Source organism: Phocoena sinus, chromosome 9 (assembly GCF_008692025.1).
Source record: "Phocoena sinus isolate mPhoSin1 chromosome 9, mPhoSin1.pri, whole genome shotgun sequence".
NCBI classification, from domain to species: Eukaryota; Metazoa; Chordata; class Mammalia; order Artiodactyla; family Phocoenidae; genus Phocoena; species Phocoena sinus.
In genome coordinates this window covers 56,376,773-56,401,632 of record NC_045771.1, presented here as the reverse complement: position 1 = coordinate 56,401,632, position 24,860 = coordinate 56,376,773, and the positions used below count along the sequence as shown (strand labels likewise).

Below are 24,860 nucleotides of genomic sequence, written 5' to 3'. Positions count from 1 at the left end.
GGAAGTCCTTTGGTAACATCTATTACACATTCCAGAGAGTTCTGGGCAGTCAGTAAGCCCTATCCCATACAGCTGATTTACAGATATTTTAAAACTAGATATTATCTTTATTTCTTGCTTTGTTTTTTTGCTTATCATGGAAACCATTTCATCAATTCTTACTTAACCCCATATGGTGGGAACTCTATTCACCAGGGGTAATTTCTCTCAGTTGATGTATGTTTCCTGATCCTAAGATGTCTTCTGGCAGGGAAGCATATATAAGCAATGAGTGTAGTAATGACAGGAAAGACTGACAAACTTGACTGCAAAAGAAACTGCCAAGATTTAAACATAAAAAGTGTGTTGCTTTTAATATATAAGGAATTTGTGACAATCAGTAAATTTAAAATGTCAAAAGTTATAAAAACACAAACATCCTTAAGTATACAAACTCTTTACCTAACAAACTGGCCAAGGTTTGGAAAAAAACAAAAACACCCCTCAATATTGGTAAGGTTACAGTGAGATGGCCCTCTAATGTACTGTGGGTAAAAACAGAAATTGGATTATCATTTAATGACTAAGCATCACGTATCATGAGCCTTTAAAATACTGATCTTGTGACTCAATAACTTTACTTATAGGAATCTATCCTAAGGTCTAATCACAATGTGAACAAAACTGGTCAACTGCAATGTTACTTTTAAAAGTGACAAAATGCAAGGAACCCAAATATACTTTCAGGGAGTTATAGGACATCTACATGTTAGAGTAGTTAGCAGTCATTCAAAATGTTTTCCATGATGAATCTGTGAATATCAAAAAATGTTAAGGAAAAAAAAAACTACAGGATGTAAAATGTACAATATCATCACACTGATGAAAAATGGAAGGCAAAATGTTACAAGTATCATTTATAAGTGGTAGAATAATGAATATTTTAAATTTTCATTCTGCTTCTTCTTATAAAAGGGGTGTTTGGCTGAAAAAATTTTAATTAAAAAATTAAAGAACTTCCCTGGTGGTCCAGTGGTTAAGACTCTGTGCTTCCAATGCAGGGGGCGTGGGTCTGATCCCTGGTCAGGGAACTAAGATCCCACATGCCACTCAGCACAGCCAAAAAAAGAAGAAAAATTAAAGAAAAATCACTGGGGATGTTAAAAAGCTTTAAACAGGGGCAGAGCATGCACTCAATCAGTCTGCAGTGTTACTCTTTTTACAAATGATAGTAAAAACTTAATGCTGAATACATTTCATATCATACTGTATTAATAGTCTACTACACCTATATATGCATTCAGCTATACTGCCATGAATCTCTACATATTACAGGTATCCTATAACCTTAAGTAGAAAAAGAAATAAAAATTTAACCTAAACTATTCTATATAGGGATTAACTAAAAAAGGAAAAAGGGGAAATTTAACCCAACTATCCTTTAAAAAGTGCCCCCAAATCATCATATATAAAAGTTTGCTTTTAAGCTAATTTAAGCTAATTAGCTTTTAAGCTAATTTATGAACCATACTTTGTCCTGCAAAAATCTACAAATCCTTTAATGATTAAATTTGTAGTACTCATTCCAGTCTAGAATTTATACACTATATATAACATTGCTTCTAGAAACTGTGTTCCAAGTTCAGATTTGGGACTCCAGGTATCTTTCCTGCCTCAGCAATGAAAACCAATATTTCCTGATATTCCCAGTGGTGGCAACTGTTTATTTCCTGGTATATTTCCTAAATGTTCTTTTTCAGATTAGCCATCATTCTACCTAATTTATGTTGAACCAAATAAAATTTGACTTTAGATACATTAAGAAAGGAATAATATTGATATAAAGCAATCTGTATAAATTCTTTTTTTTAAATGCACAGTTTAAAACCTAAATAGGTTACAATGGAAGAAAAATAGTCCTTGAAGGAGAAAGACATACTGCCTTCATGAACATGTAACATATTCACTCTGAATTTCTGCAATGGAACTATAACTAGGTCATGTGATGCATTTCAATACATTGCTCAGTTCCAAGCGGGCAGTACCCCTTTCTTCTGCAGGAGGGATTAAGATGAAGGTACCTTTCTCTTTCCTGCTGCAAAGATAAACTGCTTCTTTTTCAGATTAACACAAACCAGCAATAACCTTCAAAGCAGTCCAATACTGATACAAAGAAAGAAAAAGAAAACTAATTTAAAGAGGAATGGCAAATAAAAGTGCCTAAACACATACAAATAATAGTTATATAAGTCCTCTCAGAATCAAGTTAGCACTGAACACTGAAGAATCAGAATCGTTTTTAGAGGAAAAAATTTACTGTGTCTTATAATAATGTCTTTATTTAAGAAATATTTATGGATGCCCACTGTGCATGCAGTGTGTTAGACACTGAAAATATTCTGCTAAATAAGGCAGTTATGGTTCTGGCCCTCATAAAGTTGACAATCTAATAAAAGAGAAAGGCAGTAAACAAGTAAACTATAAAAATATATAAACAAAGTAATTATAGCATGTGATAAGTGCTACAAAAAATAAATAGGGTATATGGTAAAGAATAATGGAAGGAGAGGGGTCTACTTCAGAAAGAATGGTCTAAGACTGCCTCTGCAGAACTGATATAGTCAAGAGAAAACTTGGGAGATGATTTTAGACATAAGGAACAGGAAATGCAAAAGCTTTAGTATAGTCTAGGTACTACAATTAGAGCAAAGTGTGCCAGTGAGATAATGTTGGAGAGGTAAATAGTGGCGAGACCATATAAGGTCTTATATCTGAGCAAACAGTTTGGATTTTATTCTAAGTGCTATGAAAAGTCACTCTATGGTTTAAGTGGTATGATCTAATTTAAGTTTAAAAGGCACTCTGGCTACTGTGCACAAAATGGATTCTAAGGGGACGAGAACAGAAGGAAGGAGACCAGTAAGGAAACTACTATAGTAGTTCGGATGAGAAGTGAAGGTGGAGAGGTAGGAGTAGAGAATGGGAGGAGTAAACGGATTTAGGTTATAACTTTGGAGGTAAACTGACAGAATTCCCAGACTGCTTGGATGTGAGGAATCGAGAATGCTTGCCACATTTATGCTTGAGTGGATGGAGGTAATGTTTACTTAGACAAGGAAGACTTAAAGGAAAACCAGAAAGCAATGTCACTGAAGCCAAGGGAAGAGTGTTTCACTAAGGGAGTGGTTAATTATGTCAAGTGGTGCTGAAGAATTCAAGTAAGAAAAGCACCTACTGGATTTGGCAACACAGTGACTCTTGATGTCCACATCAGTGCAGTTCCATCAGAGTAGAAGGGAAGAAAGTCACACTGCAATGGGCTGAAGAGTGAAGGGAAGGTGAGGAAGTTGGTATGTATAGATAGCTCCTAAGTTTTGTTTTTCTCATATGAAGATCAGAGATATGGGGCTACAAGTGAAGGGGGACAGGGACAGGGCTGGGGAAGAGTGGTCAATGGAGAGGTTGTTTTGTTTTTTAAGATGGGAGTTACCAAAGCATGTTTGTTGATAAGAGCAATCCAGAAGACAGGCAGAGACTGAAGTACAGGACTGGAGTCTTGGAGTCAGCATCTCTATTTATATGTAATTAAACATACTTACATATGCTAAAGGACAGACACCACCTCCAGGTTTTCTAGATGTATTTTCATACTTATGGCTATGTAGATCACAGGATATTTAGCATATTGCAAAGAAGACCACACAAACTGGGTTTTAAAGAAGAAAAAAATAAAATTTAATATAAAATCCATATAATTTTTTTATTAAAAAAAACTTACCTCTCGTTTGTCTAATGCAGCATATTCAGCTTCTATTTCTTCAGCTTCAGGATCTCGTGAGAATACCATTTGAGATTCCAGATTGAGGGCCAAATCTTTGTGGTGTTGCTTTTCAGCACAATCACAAGGAGTATCTTTATTCTCATTCTCAGCAAACAAGTCTCCTCCATGTTTTACTAAAAGCTAAAAAAGATTTTTTCAAAAACTTTCAACTATAGGACTTCCCTAGTGGCACAGTGGTTAAGAATCCGCCTGCCAATGCAGGGGACACGGGTTCAAGCCCTGGTCCGGGAAGATCCCACATGCCGCAGAGCAACTAAGCCTGTGCGCCACAACTACTGAGCCTGTGCTCTAGGGCCCTTGAGCCACAACTACTGAAGCCAGCGCACCTAGAGCCCCTGCTCTCCAACAAGAGAAGCCACCTCGATGAGAAGCCCGTGCACTGCAAGGAAGAGTGGCCCCCACTCGCCACAACTAGAGAAAGCCCGCACGCAGCAATGAAGACCAAATGCAGCCAAAAATAAATGAATAAACTTATTAAAAAAAAATTAAAAACCTTGCAACTATAGATTTAAATGACAAGTTATTTCATGCTGCCTATTAGAAAAATTTTAATAAAGTAAGCACAACAAAAATTCAACAGTATGTATCTGAAATGACAATAAAAGTTATTTAGATACCAGTGGCTTCTAATTTTAAGATTAGCAATTCTTGCTTATTAGCGTTAAGATGACTTCCTTTTGAGGCTTCCCTGGTGGCGCAGTGGTTAAGAATCTGCCTGTCAATGCAAGGGACACGGGTTCGAGCCCTGGCCCAGGGAGATCCCACATGCTGCAGAGTAACTGAGCCCGTGCACCACAACTACTGAGCCTGCGCTCTAGAGCCCGCGAGCCACAGCTACTGAGCCCGCATGCCACAACTACTGAAGCCCGCGCCTAAAGCCCATGCTCCAAACAAGAGAAGCCACTGCAATGAGAAGCCCTCACACCGCAACGAAGAGTAGTCGCTGCTTGCTGTAACCAGAGAAAGCCCGCGCACAGCAACGAAGACCCAACGCAGCCAAAAATAAAAATAATGAAATAAATTTATTAAAAAAAAAAAGATGACTTCCTTTGGTTAAAAACAACAACAAACCAATTTCTTAAACTTTACAAAGAAATTCTTAAGCATTCTGTCCAAAGTTTACTTAAAAATCAATAATTTTATAGTCATTCAATGCTCTAAATTTTATACATTTCTATAAATTTTTCTTAAAAAAGAAGGACACAGCCAATACTGTTACTGTAACCACTAATACCTGGATGCCCTGACAAGGTGGACAAAAGTTTTCATTTGTATCATTCATTATCCAGCTAAACGCTGAAATAAAATTCGGTTGAGCAAATCACTGAAGCAAAACTGTTTTCAATATTCCTCCAAATAAGCAATGAGAGCAAAACTGTTTTCAATATTCCTCAAAATAAGCAATGGGAATAGCTACTGATAGCCAAGTTGGGAAGATATCAAATCTCTTGATATTTAAAGGTAGGATTTCGCCCAAGGAAATCCCACTTTTAAAATTACACGGAATAGGGACTTGTCTTGTGCACTACTAAGGTTTCTGCTGGTTTTGCAGAAGTTAAATATGTTGTTATTAAGGGCTATAGGTTCAAGTTTCCCCAGTATGTCTGCAGAGACATTAACAAGGACATGAATACCATGAGGGCCATAATCTAGGACAACCCTAAAGGACAGCCTGACAATTAGTCATGGAGCTGATTCTTTTATAGAATTCAGCCACAACCATAACAACACAGTAACAGCCACCACTTATTGTTTTCTAAGTGCTAAGCACTATGCTGGGACTTCAAATACATATTCTTACTTAATATTAACAACCCCAAGTAGCAGGGATATTATAATGTTTCAGAAGAGTTAAACAAGTTGACTGAAGTTACTCAGCTAATAAGCAGTAGAACTGGGATTCAGACACAAGTTTGACCAAGTTCTTAACCATGACTGGACATTGTACTGACCCAAAGAATAGGCTGATCACAAAATAAAGAAGTCAAATGTATTCTGGGCCCACCATAAAGTTCTGGCCAGATCTTATTTATGATCTAAATGTGAATACTTTTTAGAGATTTTCATTTTTTATGTGGGTTAATAAAAATGGTAGCTTCTTTTCATTTTCTTCCAAATAATTTTATCTCCTCTCCCTCCAACAAACACACAGATCTTCCTGTAAAGTTCTTTTATTGCTTTTGGAACTGTCATCCTTAATCCTTATGGTTCCTCCACAGTCATCCCAAGAGGCCCGATAAAATAAGGGACTTATACCAATGCCAGGCCTGGAAGCCATGGGCTAACTTGACAAGCCCAATGGATATGACTTAGGCTTCTTGCTCTAAGCCAAACGTATACCTCAGAGCTAAGATGGTTTAAAACATTTTTTAAGTTGTAAAAACAAGCAAACAAACAAACCAAGAAGAATATGAAACATAGACTTGTGGTCACAAAGCTTAAAATATTTACCCATTACATCTGGCCCTTTACAGAAAAAAAATCTGTGAAGCAATAGCTCTCAGCAGTCACTGTTGCAGCCACCTTCTAGAGCCTGAAGGCAAGGTCATATCAGCTGCTATTTACCACCTGGAACCTTTTTAGTCTAAATGTTGTCTGAGGACACCAGGGGGTTTGTTAGAAATGCTGACTCTCAGGGCTACCACCCAAGCCCCTCCCACTCCAGGCCTCTAAATCAGAATCTGATTCTCATCTCCAGGAGATTCTTATGCACATTAAAGTTTGACAAGCAATGACCCTAGACTATGGCCTGTGTGGCATGGAAACTGACATATTTATATTACCTTCTCGGTTCAATACTGGCGACTTATATTAAGTCCACAGACTTATCATACCTATTGCAGGGTCTGTTACTGTTTTCAGCCTTTCTGCTTCACTAACACAAAACAGACTATTTGCTTCTGGCTGCTACAGAACTGAGAGCTGACTTGACTCTATGGTTCTTTGATATTCAGAGTAGCAGAAAATGCACACTGGGATGGCTTTCAAAGCCATGACTTGATTTACTTCCACAACAGATACTACCACAGAAGAGATTCTAAATATTAGCAAACAAGATAAATCATCTTTAACTTAATCACCCTACTCTTTAGCAAAAGCAAAGACAAAATTTAAGAGGCTGTGCCATTCCAGAATATTGGTAAGAGGAACATTCCAGAGTATAGACTGCATTCCTTGGGGTTTAAAAACAAACAAAAAAAGGATGTGTGAGAAGTCATTGTTGAGAGTCACTGTTGACTATTTTTAGAACTTGAGACTTCTTGCCTTGATTGGTAATTCGAAAGGAGTCCCCAGATGAGTCTGATGGGAGTGGGGTGAGGGCCCACAAAAACCTGTATCTCATTGCTGCAATTGGTACCTGGACAGAAACTCATAATCAGTGATGGAATGGAGGGTCCATGTTTACAGCATTTGTCTTGGCAAGGAAAATCAACGTATATGCTACCTTTGGCATAGAAGCTAGCTAGCTATCACCAGTACTGCCTGACATTGGAGGATTACTTTTTAAAAAAGAATTTTAGCATACTGACCTTTAGGGCCTAAGGCTGGAACACAAGAAAGCAGATGTCAAGAAATCTGTTAAACTTTTGCTGCATAAAGTCAGGTGTTTTGCTTTTACATAATAGGGTGTTACACGTGGTTCTGAAGAGGTAGTTTTTAAATGCTTCAACCAAAGCATTCTAAGTATCATTTTCTCCACTCTCAAGCAAGGAGAACTGAATATTTTATTCAAATGTGTTTTTTAGCCTATCTCAGACACTTGGTGGTACATACAATTCTCTACCTTAAAAGAAACATACAATTATCACTATCTCAGCGCATCTGTTTATCGATTTTGCCTTCCTTTCTGTTCATAATCCCAGAGGAAGAGGGGAAGGACAGCCCTTAGTTCATGACAAATCCCTTCCCACCCCTTTGATCCATCATCTAAATGGCTGGTTGACTCTGAACAAGTCATTTAACTTCTGTAAGTCTCAGTTTACCAGGTCCATCTATAAAATGAGGCTTACATAATCTTGAGAAAAAATGTAAAAAAAGATGATTCTTAGTCTCTTCTGGTTGTAAAATTACCATTTCCTCATCTGTTTCCTCTATGATCTTGAGCACTCCATTATTCCTTTCATCTTCACTCTCTGACTTTCTACTGGCTCCTGGTACAGGAGTCCCCTATCTTAATTCTGTTAGCCTTCTTGTCACTTCCCCAATATTTTACTTTCTCTCTTGGCCACATTTGTCAAATTAGTGACTGACACCCGCTGTCTCTCTACTTCCTCAGCAAATTACTCAATTTCTCCCAGCAATCTGACTTCTACTCTGCCCACTTGACTATAATATTCCTGAAAGTCATTAATACCTCTCAAATCCAACAGCCTTATCAGTCTTGTAATTCCTTGCCCTTTCTGAAGCACATCAAATGACTGACTATCTCCTCTCCTTGAAATTCTTCTCTTGGCATCCTCGACAATGTATTATTTTGGTTCTCTTCTCTGCTTTTTTGGTTTTTGTTGTAGGCCACTTACTGTTCCCACTCCCTTTAAACAGAGGCATTCTCCAAGTTGATGCTGTGACTTTAATTCTGTAATTTTATCTATAGTCTTTTCCTTGGATTTCTCATCTATACCTTATCTTGCAGATAACATTTAATTCTAAATCTATATTCATTACTCCCAGTTAGTTCTAATCTTCAATAGCCTGAATACCATTTCATGTGGATAATCTAAGACCTCAATCTCCTTCTAAATGAAAACACAAGATATTCTCCCTTCCTTCTAACCAATTCCTTCACCTCATCTCACTTAATTTTTTTTTTCTTTTTACTACTAAAGTGTAGTTGACATACAACACCTCATCTCATTTTTAAAATATCTGTCAATTGTTAGCAGGGTTCAAAGTGAACTAGGTTCAAAACCATCCTCAGTTTACTTAAAAATAAAGTTAATTTATTTTACTCTAATTATAGATATGATAGCAGATTGTTACAGAAAATGCAAAAAAATCAAAGAGAGAAAATTATATTATCCAAAGATAGCTCAACATTGTTAATATTAACATTTTAAAGTCTCCATCATTTTTAACTTTTCTCTCCCTTACTTTCTTGTATCAACTGACCAAGTCACCTAAATGCATCTGCCTCATTCTTTCCGTTTCTAATACCACCATACAAATCCAGGCCCTTTATCAGTTCACAGCAGAATTAATGCAATAAGATTCTAACTCCTGTCACTCCCTCTAGTACACTGGTTTTCAACCTTGGCTGAACACTAGAATCATCTGGAGAAGTTTAATATACTAGTGTCTGGGGGTCCACTCTCAGAAATTCCCATTTTATTGATTTGAGATACGGTCTACACTATGGGATTTTTTGTGCAGACATGGTTACAACCACTGTTTCAGCACAAAGGTTTCCAAATTGTTTATGAATCATCTAGGTAATCTGATAGTCATATTAGGGTGATCTAGAGTGGGGATTAAATATATGAACTCTTTACAGGTGATTCCATTCTATGTCCCACAGACTACTGCTCTAAGCCAAGGATTCTCAAATTTTAATGTGAGTATGAATGAATCACCTTGGGGTTCTTGTTAAACTACAAATTCAGACTCAGCTGATCTGAGATGAGGCCTGAGATTCTGCATTCCCAACAAGTACCCAAATTCATGCCAATGCCAGTCTGAGGACCACTGTCTGGGTAGCAAGGCTTTAAGAACCACTCCTTTAGAAGTCCCCCCTTTCAACTCTATTCTACATTACAACCATTAGGCTAATCTTACTATATTTGCTTTCATAATAGCACTCCACCAGTCAAAAAATTTAAATGGCTCAATTTTCTATAAATAAATCCAAAATTCTTGGCATTAGTATTTCTACTTAGTATGGCTTCTATCTTCATTTTAAGTCATCTGTCTTATCAAACCTCTGCAAAATACTTCAATCTGCATTTGTTTGAGACCTAGAACAGTGCTTCTCAAACTATAACATGCAAACGAATAACCAGTAAACTTGCTTAAAGCATTCCTGGAGTCTACCCCCAGAGATTCTGATTTGGAATCTGGAGGTCTGTGGGGCACAAGAATTTGTATTTATAACAAGCTCCCAGGCGTTACTGATGCTACAAAATGTGCTGAGGGCCACATTTTGAGTAGCCTCCTCCAAATACTTAAACTGAAATCTCATCCACTGAAATATTATTACTACCCATGAAATCTTCTGGGCTAAGTAAAATTTAAATGATGTCTCCTTCCCTTCAATGCCTATAACAGTTAATGCCTAAATAATTAATAGCTCTTACTTAGCATCATAATGTTTTGGATGCAATAATAAAATCATAACTTTCTTGATTAAAAATTAGAAAACTGAGGCCCAGAAACAGGCAAAGTTACTCAGTTGCTGAGCTGAGACTACAATTTCTGTATTCTTTTTACAGTTTTAAAACCCCAGGTGCTAAAAACACAATATAATTAAGTAAAACTCTTCAGTATGATTTGTGAATGATTTTTTTGGCTTTTCAATGAAGTGTGAAATACTCTGATAGCTGCCAAAGTGTCAAATAGCCCCTGTAGCTGTAAATGGAAGTGTGATTTATGACCTTTGGTTTTCTAGTGACCTTTATTTGCTCTAACAATGAGCACCTACACTTAAAACTTTGAATAAGCAAGTGGAACAAGGATGCATAGGAAATATCTAAAGATAATACTCATTTTAAAAAATGCTTTTCACAAAGAGCTGAGGCACTATCAAACACAACCACCACCTCTGTCACATCAACCAGTTCTTGAATCACTGTGACGGGTGAAGCACCAATATAAATAAAATGAGGCCTAATGACTAGGCTTGATCTAAGGAAGTCCGCAAAGGGGAAGAAAAATCACTAAACTTTTAATTGGGCCTTGCTAATAGACCTAACACATCATTCCTCTCCAAAGTCCATCTCTGTTCCAAAGTGGAAAAACAAAAACTAAGCAACCAAGATAAAAGTGTGTTTTTTACAGTATTAAATTCTTGTAAAATTTATATTTTAATGGAGTTCCATTTTTGTGCACTGGGCATCCATTACATAGTATTTTTTAAGTTCTTTGTATACTTAAAGCATACAGGACTTGCTACATATTGATAGTTATTTTACATATTTAAAATAAGCTTCTATAGTGTGGAGTCATCTTTGGTTTCCTCTCCCAATCTTTGTATAATGCAGGGGTCCACTGCAAACTAAGGCCTGTGAGCCAAATCTAGCCTGCTGCCTGTTCCTGTATAGCCCACAAACTAAAAATTATTTTTACATTTTAAAATGGTTGAAAGGAATCAAAAGATTATTTCGTGATATGTGAAAATTATAAGAAATTCAAGTGGGAATATCCATAAACAAAGTTTTAATGGAACACTGCCATGCTCACTTATACACTGTCTATGGCTGCTTTCAGGATACTGTAGCATAGTTGAGCAGTTGCCTAAAATATCTGGGCTTTCACAGAAAAAAGTTTGCTTACCCTTGAAATAATTCTTTGAAATATGAAAAAATTAAAATTAAAGGGGCTTTAATTATAGTTTGCCTTAATAAATGTTCAACATATAAGCATTTCTAATTTTCAAACAATTGCAGCCCACTCCTCTTTGTGTTACTTTTATCTCATAAATAATTTTGAATGATAAATATTTGTGAAACTCCAGATTTTCCTACTCAAGGAAGTTCTGAAAAATACAAAGTGAGGATTTGATATAAGCACCTGTTGTTAGAAGGTGGCCAACAGAGATAAAAAGAAGGGGCTGGCCAAAAGCGGCAAGGAAGAGTTCTGTTCTGCAAATGAGTGGCATAAGTTTGCCGCAAAAACAAAACAAAACAAAACAAAAACAGTCCCAAGGTAAATCCAGCTATCAAGACTAGATATGGGGATAACGGTAGCATCATTAATAGGAATAAGGCAGTCAAGAGGAGGAACTGGTAGAGAAGACTGAGTACAGTTTTGGAAACACTGAATTTGAGAGACTGTTGGAATGCCCACTGTCAACTAGGCAGCAATATAACATGAGAAACTTCAGGGCTAGATATTCCATATATATATACATATATGTATATGTATATATATGCATATGCATATATATATATAAAATATTTAGCCACTGATACTGTCACACCTGCAAGTTCCCAAAAGAACTCTATGATTAAGATGTTTTTAATCCAGCCCTGAACCAATGGCTTCGCAATTCCACATCTCCAATTTATTAATCAAACACCATTTGTGAGGCAATGTCACGGGCCCCATTGGTGTTTCTCCATTTGAATGGTTGCTGAATATTTACCTATGCTTTGACAACCTCCACTGATGTCGAATCAGAGAAAAAAAACACAACCACCTTCTCTCCCCAATACAAACTCACACTCAGTGTGGATAATCACAAAGCCTCCACAGGTTAACAGATGAAAAGAAATGAGCAGTCAACACAAACATCGAGCCCTCTTTGTGGTGTCAAGGCAGCAGGTGGGGGAGGGAGGAGAGAGGAGATGATCCCCCTCTCCTGGTTGAAGGCATCACTGAAAAGTACAGGGAAGGGGGCAGCTGTGTCGAGAGGGAGGACGCTAAGAACCTGGTCATCTATGTGCATGTTCCCCAAAGTCACAGGTCAGAAGTCCTTAGCACACTGCTGCAGAGGGATCTGCCTTTGATGGCTCAGAACCGGCATGATCTTTTACATTAATTGTGTGTGTGTGCGTTGTGTGTGTGCATGCGTGCACGTGTGTGTTTGAGGATGAGGTTTTAAGACTAATCCACGGGATGAATTTTTTCATTCAAATAGAATGGTCTGTGGTGGACCCAAGATTATACAGCAGGAAGATAAAGGCATTTAGCTCTGAACCCTAATATTGTCTCTGCTCCCCACTCTCCTGCAAGAATTCCACCTTCTACTCATCTGACCCAGCCTCACAGGGGCTTGGCTGGCAAGTGTGGAGCGAGGGGGAGGGGAATGGGATCACACACCCTCAGCCAGCAACTGGTATGCCTGCACACAACAGTGCTCTAGACATACGTGCTGCATGAACGAATTTGTGACTTAGTCACTGACCTCTTCTCGTCACTTTTTAGCAACTTTCCCAAAGGGAGAGCAAAGCCTTCTCATCCCACTCTTCCCTTCTCCCCAGCATGGAAATGCCTTGGAATTTCTGCCCTTGCGTCAGGATAGAGGTGGGATGCTCAGAGGTGGGGACTCCTGGCTACCTGCCCCAGGCTGCTCTGGCCTTAGCTGGTCCTGGGGTGGAGGCCACCAGGGAACTGTGAGTGCAAGGAGGTCAACTTCAGCTCCTCAAAACATGGGAGTCTCCCGTCCCCAAGAGACCTTCTCAATCTTTGGGACTGTTGGGCTGTGAACTGGTCAAGAGAGGTATATGGTCCAGCTCCTGACTCAAGACCCCTGCTTGAGCAGCTGGATGAGGAGGGACGGCAGATATGCCTAATGGAACCAGCCACAGAGGAAGCACAAAGTGGCGTTTCACCCAGGAACACAGTCAAAACACGCAGGCAGGCGGGTGAACAGTGTGAGGCAGCTCATCAGGCATGGTTTAATTTCTTCTTGGTGATGCCTTCTGCTTTATTTTCAATACAATCAGGACAAGGTGTATCCAGAAGTCACCCTACCACCTGGTACCTGGTACAGCATCACTTGAGGTCTATTACAATGCAGCTTAGTGCCCACTCGAGCACCCCTGAGGCCCCCCACAGGGCAGCATGCAACGGTTTCTGATGTCTGTTAGGGGCAGTCTGGCCCACATGGGCCCGAAGCCAGAATAGTCTGCAAGTGACAGTGCCCAGAGCACAGAGACAGGCAGGAGGCCCAGATGCAAATGTGGGATTTGGGAGAAGAGCAACAGGAGGGCTCCTGCCAGCCCCTCATGTTAGCTCAAATACCTCAAACTCAATAATCACAGTCCATCTTTCCTCCTCTCCCTGGATTATTTCCTTAGCCTCGCCCCTCCTCCAGAACATCAGAAGAACTTTCTGCACTTGAGCTTGACTTGAGGGAAGGAGAGAATTTCGATTAGCAAAGAGGAGGACAGGTGAGGGTGTGGTGATTAAAGGTGAAGGCCCCTGCCCTCTGCTCCTGAATCACCCCTCCCCTGGTGGAGGGAGGGGGTGGAAAGAGTGGGTTCTGGCCAGGAACCATTCACCAAGTAGCTGGAAACATCTGCCCTGAGCAGGTCCACCTAGGGCTCTACAGAGGGTGCAGTGAGCATGGTCTGGCTCCCCCAGTTTGTGCCACCCCAAGTGCCTGCTGGGAGAGGACAGGGCAGAGAATGCCATCTGGACACAGGCTCCCTCTCACCTCCTGGTCTTCTCAGGTGACTGTCAGGTCAGAGAGCCGCCCTCTTCAGATAATACAGCTCAGGTGAAAGAGGCTTAGGTGGGTCTCCATGGCAACCACCAATCAGGAACTGGGCCGCCTCCAGGGTTCATCAGAGGAACTGTGGTTCCAGCCTCTGGGGACACACACACACACACACACACACACACACACACACACACACACACACCCCCCACAAACACCAGTCACACACACACACCACAAACACCAGTCCAGGGTGCATCCCTTTTCTGGCCTATGTTTTTTTCTCTCAGCACAACTTCTGAGAGATAGAAAGAGAGGAAAAAGCACGAGGCAGCAGCCAGCAGCACAAGAGAAAAAGGAGGGAGGCGTTTAGATTCAGTCTTCCCTCTACCCTGTCCTCCTGTGGCTGCTGAACCTCCTGCATTTCCCTGAAGAGACCCAGACACTCTCTTTTCCCAGACTAGGAAGCAGAAAACAGGACCCCCGCGGGACCTTTCACCTGCACAGAGCTGGACCTCAGAAATCCCTGGTCCGGGAAGATCCCACATGCCGGGGAGCGGCTAGGCCCGTGCACTGCGGCTGCTGAGCCTGTGCTCTAGAGCTGGCGAGCCACAACTACTGAAGCCTGTGCGCCTGGAGCCCATGCTCTGCAGGGGGAGAGGCCACCGCAGCAAGGGTCCCAGGCCCCCCCCACACACAGCGTGCAGCGATGGGGGGTGTCCCCCACTCACCGCAACTAAAGAAAGCCCGCCCACAGCAACAAAGACCCAATGCAGCCAAAAATAAATAAATAAATTTAAAAAAAGATACTTTTATGTTATGTTCTGTGTGTGTATGTGTGCGTCCCTTTAGCTGACTATGGAACACAATTATTACAGAGAGAAGGGGGAGTTTTTAAACATTTCATTTATATGGTTCACAATAATGAGCCATAGGAAAGTATGTGTTTAAATGCACATATGAAATTGTCTGCTGTTGACTTTATCAGCTCTGTCCTTAAATAAACACACAGAGAGAAAAACAACAACTAGAAAAGACGTATTTCCATAGATATGTCCTCAAGAGTTAAAAAAAATAGCTTGACCTTAACCATGGAGTAAAATAATCAATTTAACCTCAAAGGCTAGACACTGAAAATGGGATATATTTTACTGCAATCACAGATTAAGAGAAAATTAGCACTAAAAGGGGTCTTTTGAGATAACTGTGATAGTTTCCTATTTGGATGGTTGACACTGATAATCTCAAAGAAGTTGACTGATTCGCTCAAGGTCTTACAGACAGTCTCTGTGAGGACCAAGACTAGAAACCAGTGCCCTATATACCATACTATGATAGCTTAGCTTAATAAAAAAAATTAGTAAATATCTGATAACAGTCTTTTACTCAACCCAAACCCTTTATATCATGCTTGGTACCAATGAGCACAGTGAATGTTAGAAGACCTTATACAAACACTAAGACACTTGAGGACTAATTCTCTAAGAAGTACAGTTACATAGTAGGTTATGTATTTCAATGTATTTGTTTTACTCACTAGAACTAGAAAACATAAGGCCTCTGGAAATTAATGTACACTTCCCTGTGAAACTCTTCTGGTTTAATTAACAGTAAACATTATCAAAAGTCATTTAAGACCTAAGGCTGGGTATACAGTCAAGTATATATAAGAGATTTAAGATAGCTTTATATGGGTAAAATGATGAGCTAAAATCTGTTGATGACAACTAGAATAAATGCAATGAAGGTATTTATAGGGCTCTATTTGAGGTGTTTTACATTAAGTCAAAGAGCTCTTCTGAACACAAAAAAATGAAAACAGTTATTAAATGGTGTGGTTTGTATAAAGTGATTTGCTGACAGATCAAACAGTTAAAACTTACACATACATTCACACCAAGCAAATCATCAGGCCTGTCAGTTCAGAATAAACCTGGTACTAATTTCCTTCACTGAGCAAAAAACAATGTTGGTAAAAACACCACATTCAATTTTTAAAAATAATTTAATAACATGTCATTGCAAACATACTTCAAAATGAACAACTACTAAAGCAATGCTTATAGAGAATTTTTGGAAGCAAGATATTAAAGCAGCAGTTTAAGAGCATTATTATTACTATCAAGAATAAGATATTTTCTACTCTAATTCACTTGAGAAATATGATGCAGTCCCGTCAACAATGATGAGTCACTATAGGCAGTGATTCTTTCGTAAGAGGTGGGCATAGAACAATATACAAAAAGACTTGTGTAAAAAGCCTTCAGGAATTCTGCCCATAGCCTCCCTCCCGCAAAATCCTAGAACATCCTTCCACCACACCGTGAATCAAAGTTAGAAAGCAAAGCTTAAAATTAGTTTCAAGTTAATGACTGTCACTAATTAACTAGTGGGCAAAGGTGACACAAACCCAAGAGATGTAATGACAAAGATTCTAAAAGATTAGTAAGTATCACAAACAACAGCAATAAACACAAGATAAGATCAGAAAGGTTCTAGAAGTGAAAATAACTGACACTTCAGATACACTAAAGAAATCATATAAATGGCCATAACCTTTTTTTTTTTTTAGATTTATTTTTGGCTGCAGTGAGTCTTCTTCGCTGCACGCCGGCTTTCTCTAGTTGTAGCGAGTGGGGGCTACTCTTTGTTGCAGTGTGTGGGCTTCTCACTGCAGTGGCTTCTCTTGTTGAGGAGCACAGGCTCTAGTTGCACGGGCTTCAGTAGTTGCAGCACATGGGCTCAGCAGTTGTTGCACGCGGGCCCTAGAGCTCGCGGGCTTCAGTAGTTGCAGCACGCAGGCTCTAGGGTGTGCGGGCTTCAGTAGTTTGGGTGTGTGGGCTCAGTAGTTGTGGCTTGCGGGCTCTAGAGCGCAGGCTCAGTAGTTGTGGCACATGGGCTTAGTTACTCCGCAGTATGTGGGATCTTCCTGGAGCAGAGACTGAACCTGTGTCCCCTGCATTGGCAGGAGGATTCTTAACCACTGTGCCACCAGGGAAGTCCCTAAATGGCCATAACCTTTTCACACGAGTACGAAAATGAAGGACCTTCATATTTTTTGGTATATTTATCAATTTAGAAATATGAAGTTTATATAGATGAATAACATTAAGGAAATACTAAATTTTCAGATATGTATTTTAATCTGATTAATATATATTTAATCTGGATCATTGATTTTTCCAATAAAGTCCTACTTTTTTGGTAACTGGATACTCTGTGATTCAATCTATAATTCTCCCCACTGAAACTTAAGTACATCTATACAAAAGAACTTCTAAGAATTATGTATGGACTGACCTCTACATAGCTGAGAGAAACCTGTTCTTCTGTATGTAGAGTAGTGATGACAGTACAAAGAGTAATGATTTCTTAGCTTAGTTAAGATCCTACACTATATGGTTGATTTTATCTAAGCCTGTTGTTAGGTATTTATATATATGAAAAACATATATGGAAAAACTCAATTACAATATAGTATTCAGGCACTTTAATGCAGACTACACAGAAAAAACCAGCACATTTTAATATATATATGTTTTTAAAAGACCCCAATAAATGTATTCATTAATATTTATCAATTGCTTAGGGAACTGATCAATTCTATATATAGCTAAAGGTCCCACTTGTCAAGATTTGCCATATGTATAAATTTTATAAGTTGGCTTCTAAAAATAAGCAAAAAATATAAAACATGTCTCTACTAAAACTATTACTCTCAATATGATAGAGTTTGTATGATGACTGTTATCTTCAGGAATGTTAGCAAATTTTCAATTGCTCCTAATTCCATTTTATTTCCAAGGATGAATGTTTATGGGTTTGTTTTCCCTAAAACAAGGGCTCCTGATTCTTTTAGAACCACAAAAGGGACAGAAATGACTAGCTAAATTAACTGTTAAGATAAGTAAAACAAAACTGATTATTACACATTACCAAGACACAGATTTTACCATGCAGAATATTTAAAAAAAAAACACCACCAAAGTTTTACCTCTACACAGGTTTTCATCCCTGAGGCAGCAGCATAGTGCAGGGGTGTGTTCTTTTTGTTATCAACTGCATCAACAGCTGCTCTCTCATATTCGCCTTGGTCAAGTTTTGCTCCTTTCCATCTTAAAATCATCTGCAGACAGTCTGCTCTTCTAAAATCATCTTCTGCGGGGCGTGCTAAGCGAGGATGAAGGGCTCCTTCCGATATCATAATTTGAGGGCCCATACATAACAAATGCATAGATGTTTCATTGTGCACATTCCGTTTATTTGGATTTCCATCTCTACCAAAAAGAAAGGTCCTAAAATGGTAAAGGAAAAGGATGAAAATCAGTTTTTTTCCTACCTTGAAAGAGTACACGGAAGATACATTTAAAAGGTAACCTCTACTTTTAAGCTGCTAATCCAATTTCTATTGAAGCACTGTTTCAAAATACGTTGAATGACTAATTCTTAGTTATAAAAAACTCCATTCTAGAATAATAATACCAAAAAACCAAAGTTGCATATCTTTACAGTATTTGCTAATTAAAGAGAAAAAGGCATAGGAAGAAAAAAGAAAGGTAAGGAAAAGGAAAATGAAAGAGAAGTGAAGAAACAAGGAAGATAAAAGGAAGGGGAGGAAGAAGGAAAGGAACCGCAAGGGCCACTTACAGACTAATATGTCAATTAACATAAATGCCTTAGGTACAGTATTAAACATACCACACCAATTTTTTTTGTTTATTGCTCTGCTCTATTTTTTTTCTTGAGTACATATTTACTTAATAAGGATGGTGACAATATAAGCGAAGCAAGCAATGCATAAGTCTGGGAGCTAGTGGGAACGTTAAATGTTAAATCTAGGGAAAATTTCTCTACCTAAGTCTTTGTCTAGCCTTTGAAAGAATAAGGCACATATTACACGGTGTAATACTTTTTGAGGGGAGTAAGCTATGGTTAGTTCTGGGAGAAAAAGATCTAATTCCAAGGTGGCAGCCCTTACCAATGGTAGGTCTAGGTGAGCTGCCTTAGCTACTGCCAAACCCAGATCTGAGAGTTGTGCCTAGCATCCATGCCTAGCATCCACTACATCCTTGAGCTAGGGTCAATGGACTAATATTTGAGCCAGTTCAGTGGCCATAATAGGATACTGGAAAATGAGTTGGATAAGACCTACTAAAATACAGTCAGCCTGTATTAAAAAACACAAATACACTATGAAATGGGCATACAGTCCCATATCTGAAGATGAATCACATTTACTGCGGAGGTATGGTATCATTTGCGTTCCTATGTCCAAGTGCAGAAGAGCAATGGGAAGGAAGCAGAGTCAAACTCTTAAATCCTAGATTCATCTGAATTGTTTTTAGGTTAGTTTCAGCTTAGAACAAGAAAAACCAAAAACCCTGACCAAAAAGGAACTAGGATGGGCTTTTCAATTTGAATGAGTTAGCCAAGGTGGAACACTCTTATCAGAAAAAGGCTGAGTAAGTTGTCCTAAAGTAGTAGAAGGTCCCAGACAACTTTCAGAACAACTCTGCATATTTCCTGTTTTTATAATTCAAGATTCTACACAGCTTGGCAATATAGCCCTTCAAAACTAGCCTGAAAGTAAGACATGAAGTCTCTGAAGCAGAAACAAATGAAATATTATTACTTATAATAACCATGCCAGTCCCTCATAACCCAACTCTTACCACTGGGGTAATGCAATCCAAGCCCGATCAGACATCACAGTACAATACATGTACTGGGGTCTGCGCTGTGGGCGAATGTGACAGGCAGACTAATGTCCCCACCCCAAAGAGGTTTATGTCCTAATTCCTGGAACCTGTGAATATGTTACCTTACACAGTAAAAGGGACTTCGCAGATAAGATTAAGTTAAGGTTCTTGACATTGGGAAATTATCCTAGATTATCCAGGTGGGCCCAATGTAATCTTGAGTCCTTAGAACAGAAAGACAGGAGGGTGAGAATCAGAGAGATATTCAAAGATGCTATGCTTCTGTCTTTAAAAATGGTAGAAGGGGTCACAAGCCAAGAAGTGCAGGCAGCTTTTGGAAACTGGAAAAGGTAAGGTAAGGGATTCTACCCAGGAGCCTGCAGAAGGAATACAGCTCTGCCAAAACCTTGAGTTTAATCCAGTGAAACCATTTGAGACTTCTGATCTCCAGAGCTTTAAGATAGTAAATTTGTGTTAAGTCACCAAGTTTGTGGTAATTTGTTACAGCAACAATAGGAAGTTAATAAAGCAATTAGCTGCAAAAATAAGACTCTGGAAGGCTTGTATAGCAGACCTCCTCCCCTCTGGAGATGGGGGGAGGCGGGGAGAGAAGCGGGTGGGGGGGTGTCAGAGTGGGGGAACCTATCCTTGAGTGTGAACAAATTGTCCTAGGGAAGATCCTGGGTTCTTATGGTTTGGAATGTAAAATATGTTTCTGGGCAGAAGATAAGACTAGCATCTCTGAGTCTTACAACTTAGGGAACGTCTCAATGGTCTTAGGTCTCATCCACACCTTATTCAAATGTAAACATGTATCTCCTGAGAGGTAAACCTCTCTGGAGTTCTCAATCTCTACTCAGTCAAAGTTTAACTTCCAAGGCTTGTCTTTTAAGCCTAGGTCCCAAGTTCTAATAAAATTTGCTCAGAAAACCCTAACTGTGCATATTTTCTCTACAGTCCTACATAGCCTTTATGGCCTTCTGACCCCTGCAGTACATTTGTAGGCTCTTCATTGCTTGCTCTGCTATTTGGTTCCCCAGGACCTGACCTAGCCATCTAAACAAACCCAGCCCTACTTAGAAGCCTCTTTACACAAGGCGGCCTCCTCCAGTGGCATTTGGTCATTCCCTTCTTTGTCTTCCTATAATATTCTAATTATATAATTCATTACATTGTATCATAGTTACTTTCTTACATATCTTTTCCCTTCTCCCACTTGGTTTACAGCCTTCTATGGCAGGGTCTGTATCCTGTTCTTTCTTGAATCCCCAATACAGTGTCAGACACAGACTCTTGCTATAATTTTGATAGATGAACTGAATGAATATTACTTTTATTGGGAATATATTAAGATAGAATTGTAGATCTCTCAAGCCAGCAGTGTAGCCGACTGGTAAAGAACATGGTATCTAGTACAGACTGTCAGACTCTAATCCCAGTTCTGTCACTTTTTAGCTATATGATCTTACACAAGTTACATAATAGCTAACATATATATTATATATATAATCAACATAAATATATACCTAATATATGTAATATATATAACCAACTAATATATGGTTGATAGTCTTTGACCAAGTAAACCTACTCCTGGAATTTATCCTAAAGGAAATAACTTAAAGAATAAAAATCTATAGGAACAATGACATTCAATATACTGTTATTTTGAATAGAAAAATCTGTAGTAACTTAAATGTCTGGTTATAGGAAAAATGGGAAACATAAATTATGGTCTTTCTATACAATAGAAAATTATAAAGTCATTGAAAAGTCTATCTATGAACACTTATAGCTAAAACTAGAAGGGAACAAGGAATAATTCTAACAGTTGTTTAAGGGAGGCAGGAATGTGAGTAGTTTTATTTATTTATATAACCATAATGTTGCTTCATAGTTTAAAAGAAAAAAAAAGGAAAAATATATTTTCCCTAAGTCAACAACTGATGATAATATTCTCAGTGATATCTCCCTGTATTTATAATGGTTGAATTATAGTGGATTATAATGAATAACCAAAATCTAGACAATACTCTAAAAATGTGTTCAAGATTAAAACTTCTTCTAAGAGGCATTATTAAGAATAAAAAAGATTTCATATTCTTAAAAATTTAATTTAGAAATAAATTATTAAAATTAATTCAGAGTCTATAAGATTCTGTACAACCACATTTATTTAGCCTTTCCTATCCCTATTTCCAATATATCATTTATTTTCTCTTTTAGTTTGTTCAGGAGAGAAACAAACCATGGAATTTAATACAAGGAATTATCAGCATGGAATTTAATACAAGTTGGAAGGATGTCAGCTGATATGGAGAAAGCTCTCTTTCTCTATCAATCTCTCTCTCATTAAACAATTCTAGATCCTCCCCAATAGAGGGAAGAGATAGTGTGATAATTTTGCAAATGTTCTTATACCCAATCTGCCAGATTCTGATTAATCAAACCAAACAAACATTATTATTCTGAAGTTAAAGTATTAAAATAGCTTCTTTATACATATTTATTCAGGAAAGATTCTCAAATTTATTAGACACAATACAATACCTGCATAAATATTTTGTACTAAAACTGTAAAGCTGGATATTCTAATTTTATTGATTCATATTACTATTTTATTATGTTTAATTTAAAAAGTAGAATCTTCTTTAATTTACATGAATGAATAAACAGAACTATAAATTTATAATTGATATGTAAGTTTTAGATAGGCACCTTTCTATAACTATGCCAGTAATCATGAAGTATATTTTACTACTTGCATATAAGGTTAATTCTGGAACAAGGACAGGAGATAATTGGCAGGAAGATGGAATAAGGAAAACATTAACCTGGAAAAAAAAAATCCCTTTCATTTGACCCTAATAATCCATCCAGAAGCCATCTGTTTTTCTAGATTCTTTCACTGTTAATTATCAAACAGTCAGTTTATATCTGCTACCTATATTTCTTCTACATTTAATCTCCACTTCAGTATGACCCTATTCTGATCACTGTACTAAAATTGCACTCTTTCAGAGCTAAATTCTTATCACTGTCCTCAATTCTTGTTTTTAATCTGAAACTGCTAATAATCCATTTATATCCTGACCTCTGTATCACCTCGGTTTCCATAACTACACTTTTTTTTTTTTTGCGGCACGCGGGCCTCTCACTGCCATGGCCTCTCCCGTTGCGGAGCACAGGCTCCGGACACGCAGGCTCAGCGGCCATGGCTCACCAGCCCAGCTACTCCGCGGCATGTGGGATCCTCCCGGACCAGGGCACGAACCTGTGTCCCCTGCATCGGCAGGCGGCCTCTCAACCACTGCGCCACCAGGGAAGCCCTACTACACATCTTTTTAACAGACCTCTTAATTTTTTCAGTACAATCTTTTACCCATGAAGATGGCTTACTTTCCTATCCCCTTACTGGAAGCAAATTCACTTCCTGAATCTATTTACTTCTCCATACACATTCCCTCCTTTCAGAGAGCACATCTACTCTTAAAGTCACTTATCTTTCAATGGTTTCTATGAATACACTTTGTAAGCTGTAAACTTTTATCAGAACCCAAATAATAGACAGTGGTAGCAGAATCATGGTTTCTCTCAAAGGGCTTCTACTATCACTTCTGAGATAATTCTTAATTCTCTTTCACCCTGTCTAATGTGACCTTTAGACCATATTCTAACTTCTCAGAGTCCCATTTCTCTTGCATATTTCATCATTATCTCATATTCAGTTGAGCTCCCCACAAAATAACAGTGTTCTCTCTTAGGGCCTCAGTTTCTTGCCATAACACTCTTATCCTCCCAGTCACTTAACATACACATACACTTTCAGTTGCTTTTAAAACTTTTCTTCCATGCAACATTATTTTTGAGCAGTCGTTGTTTGCCAGGTACTATTTTAGAAGTTAGGCATATTGTTAAGAAAACAGATTAACTCCCTGCCCTTATAGTGTTTGCATACAAGGGAGGTTAGGAGAAGAGAACTGCATTGAACCATTTAAAAGAATTTAATAACTCCTGAAACATGAGTCAAAAAAATAGATATCAATAACTGGAAACTCTATTTTAATTCTCAGAGTTTAGTATTAACATATGCTTTGATAAAGACATGCTTTAATAAAGATTTTATATTTTATTTATACCAAAAGACAGGCCCCTTTTATTTCCAAGGAAGCACAAGAAGCTATCCTGTAAAATCTAAGGAATAAGCACTCTAATTCCCCATTTTATACATGACTTTCCTAAGAAGCTACAACTAATGAACTGTATATCCAAACTAGAACATGCTGACTCCAAAGTCTAAACAGTCTTTTTGCTACATTAAGTAGTAACTATTTATGAATATGAATTTAGTTTCCCATGAAAGAAGCACTGTGATATGGTATAATATAAACTAGGTTCAGAGAGATACAGAGGCAAACTAGCTCCTAAACTGTAAACTACCCTTCTTTTGCTGTATTATTCTGCCTGAGAAGAGGGGAAAGTTATGCCTGCTGTTGCAGGTACCATAAAGCTAAAGGAAATGGGGATAAAATAAGGCCTTACTGCAAATGGGTAATTTACTTTATGGGAACTAAAGTATTTTGTCTCTGGCTAGGTATATTCCTTTGTATACCCATATATGTCATGTGTCAGGAATCTAGGCAAGCTTAGCCAGGGTCTATACTGAAGCTAGCAGGCAGGTATGCCAGATTACATGAGGCAGCATGAGAAAATAATGGCCATCAATCTGTTAGAAAGTTTAAGCAAGGTTACACATGGTGAAATAACTGAAGCTATCTAAAACACAAAGAGTTAAAACAGAGTTGGTATTTCACGTAATGATGATGCGTAAATGCTATTTATCCTTATTCTACATGACACAGTGTTAAGAAGAGTAACTTAATTCCAAAATCAACTAATCATTTAAAATAATCATGATTTGTCATTTTCTCTGTACTACCTAAATAAATTTTGAAAAACAAAAGATACACAGATTAAAGAGATGAGAGTTGCTTATTCTTAGGAAAGGAGAGCAATAAGGTAATTT

General features: G+C 38.3%; 1 protein-coding gene across 6 annotated transcripts in view; it reads right to left on the bottom strand.

Annotated features, from left to right (window-relative positions):
- Window positions 1-24,860, bottom strand: part of ANKIB1 (ankyrin repeat and IBR domain containing 1) — a 103,866-nt gene that overhangs the window by 48,809 nt on the left and 30,197 nt on the right. For all 6 annotated transcript variants that reach the window (XM_032642438.1, XM_032642439.1, XM_032642435.1 and 3 more), the window contains 2 exons: window positions 18,130-18,430; window positions 3,758-3,940 (listed from right to left, as the gene is read on the bottom strand). In XM_032642438.1, the coding sequence (XP_032498329.1) occupies window positions 3,758-3,940; window positions 18,130-18,430 (484 nt within the window). The remainder of the gene's footprint in view (window positions 1-3,757; window positions 3,941-18,129; window positions 18,431-24,860) is intronic.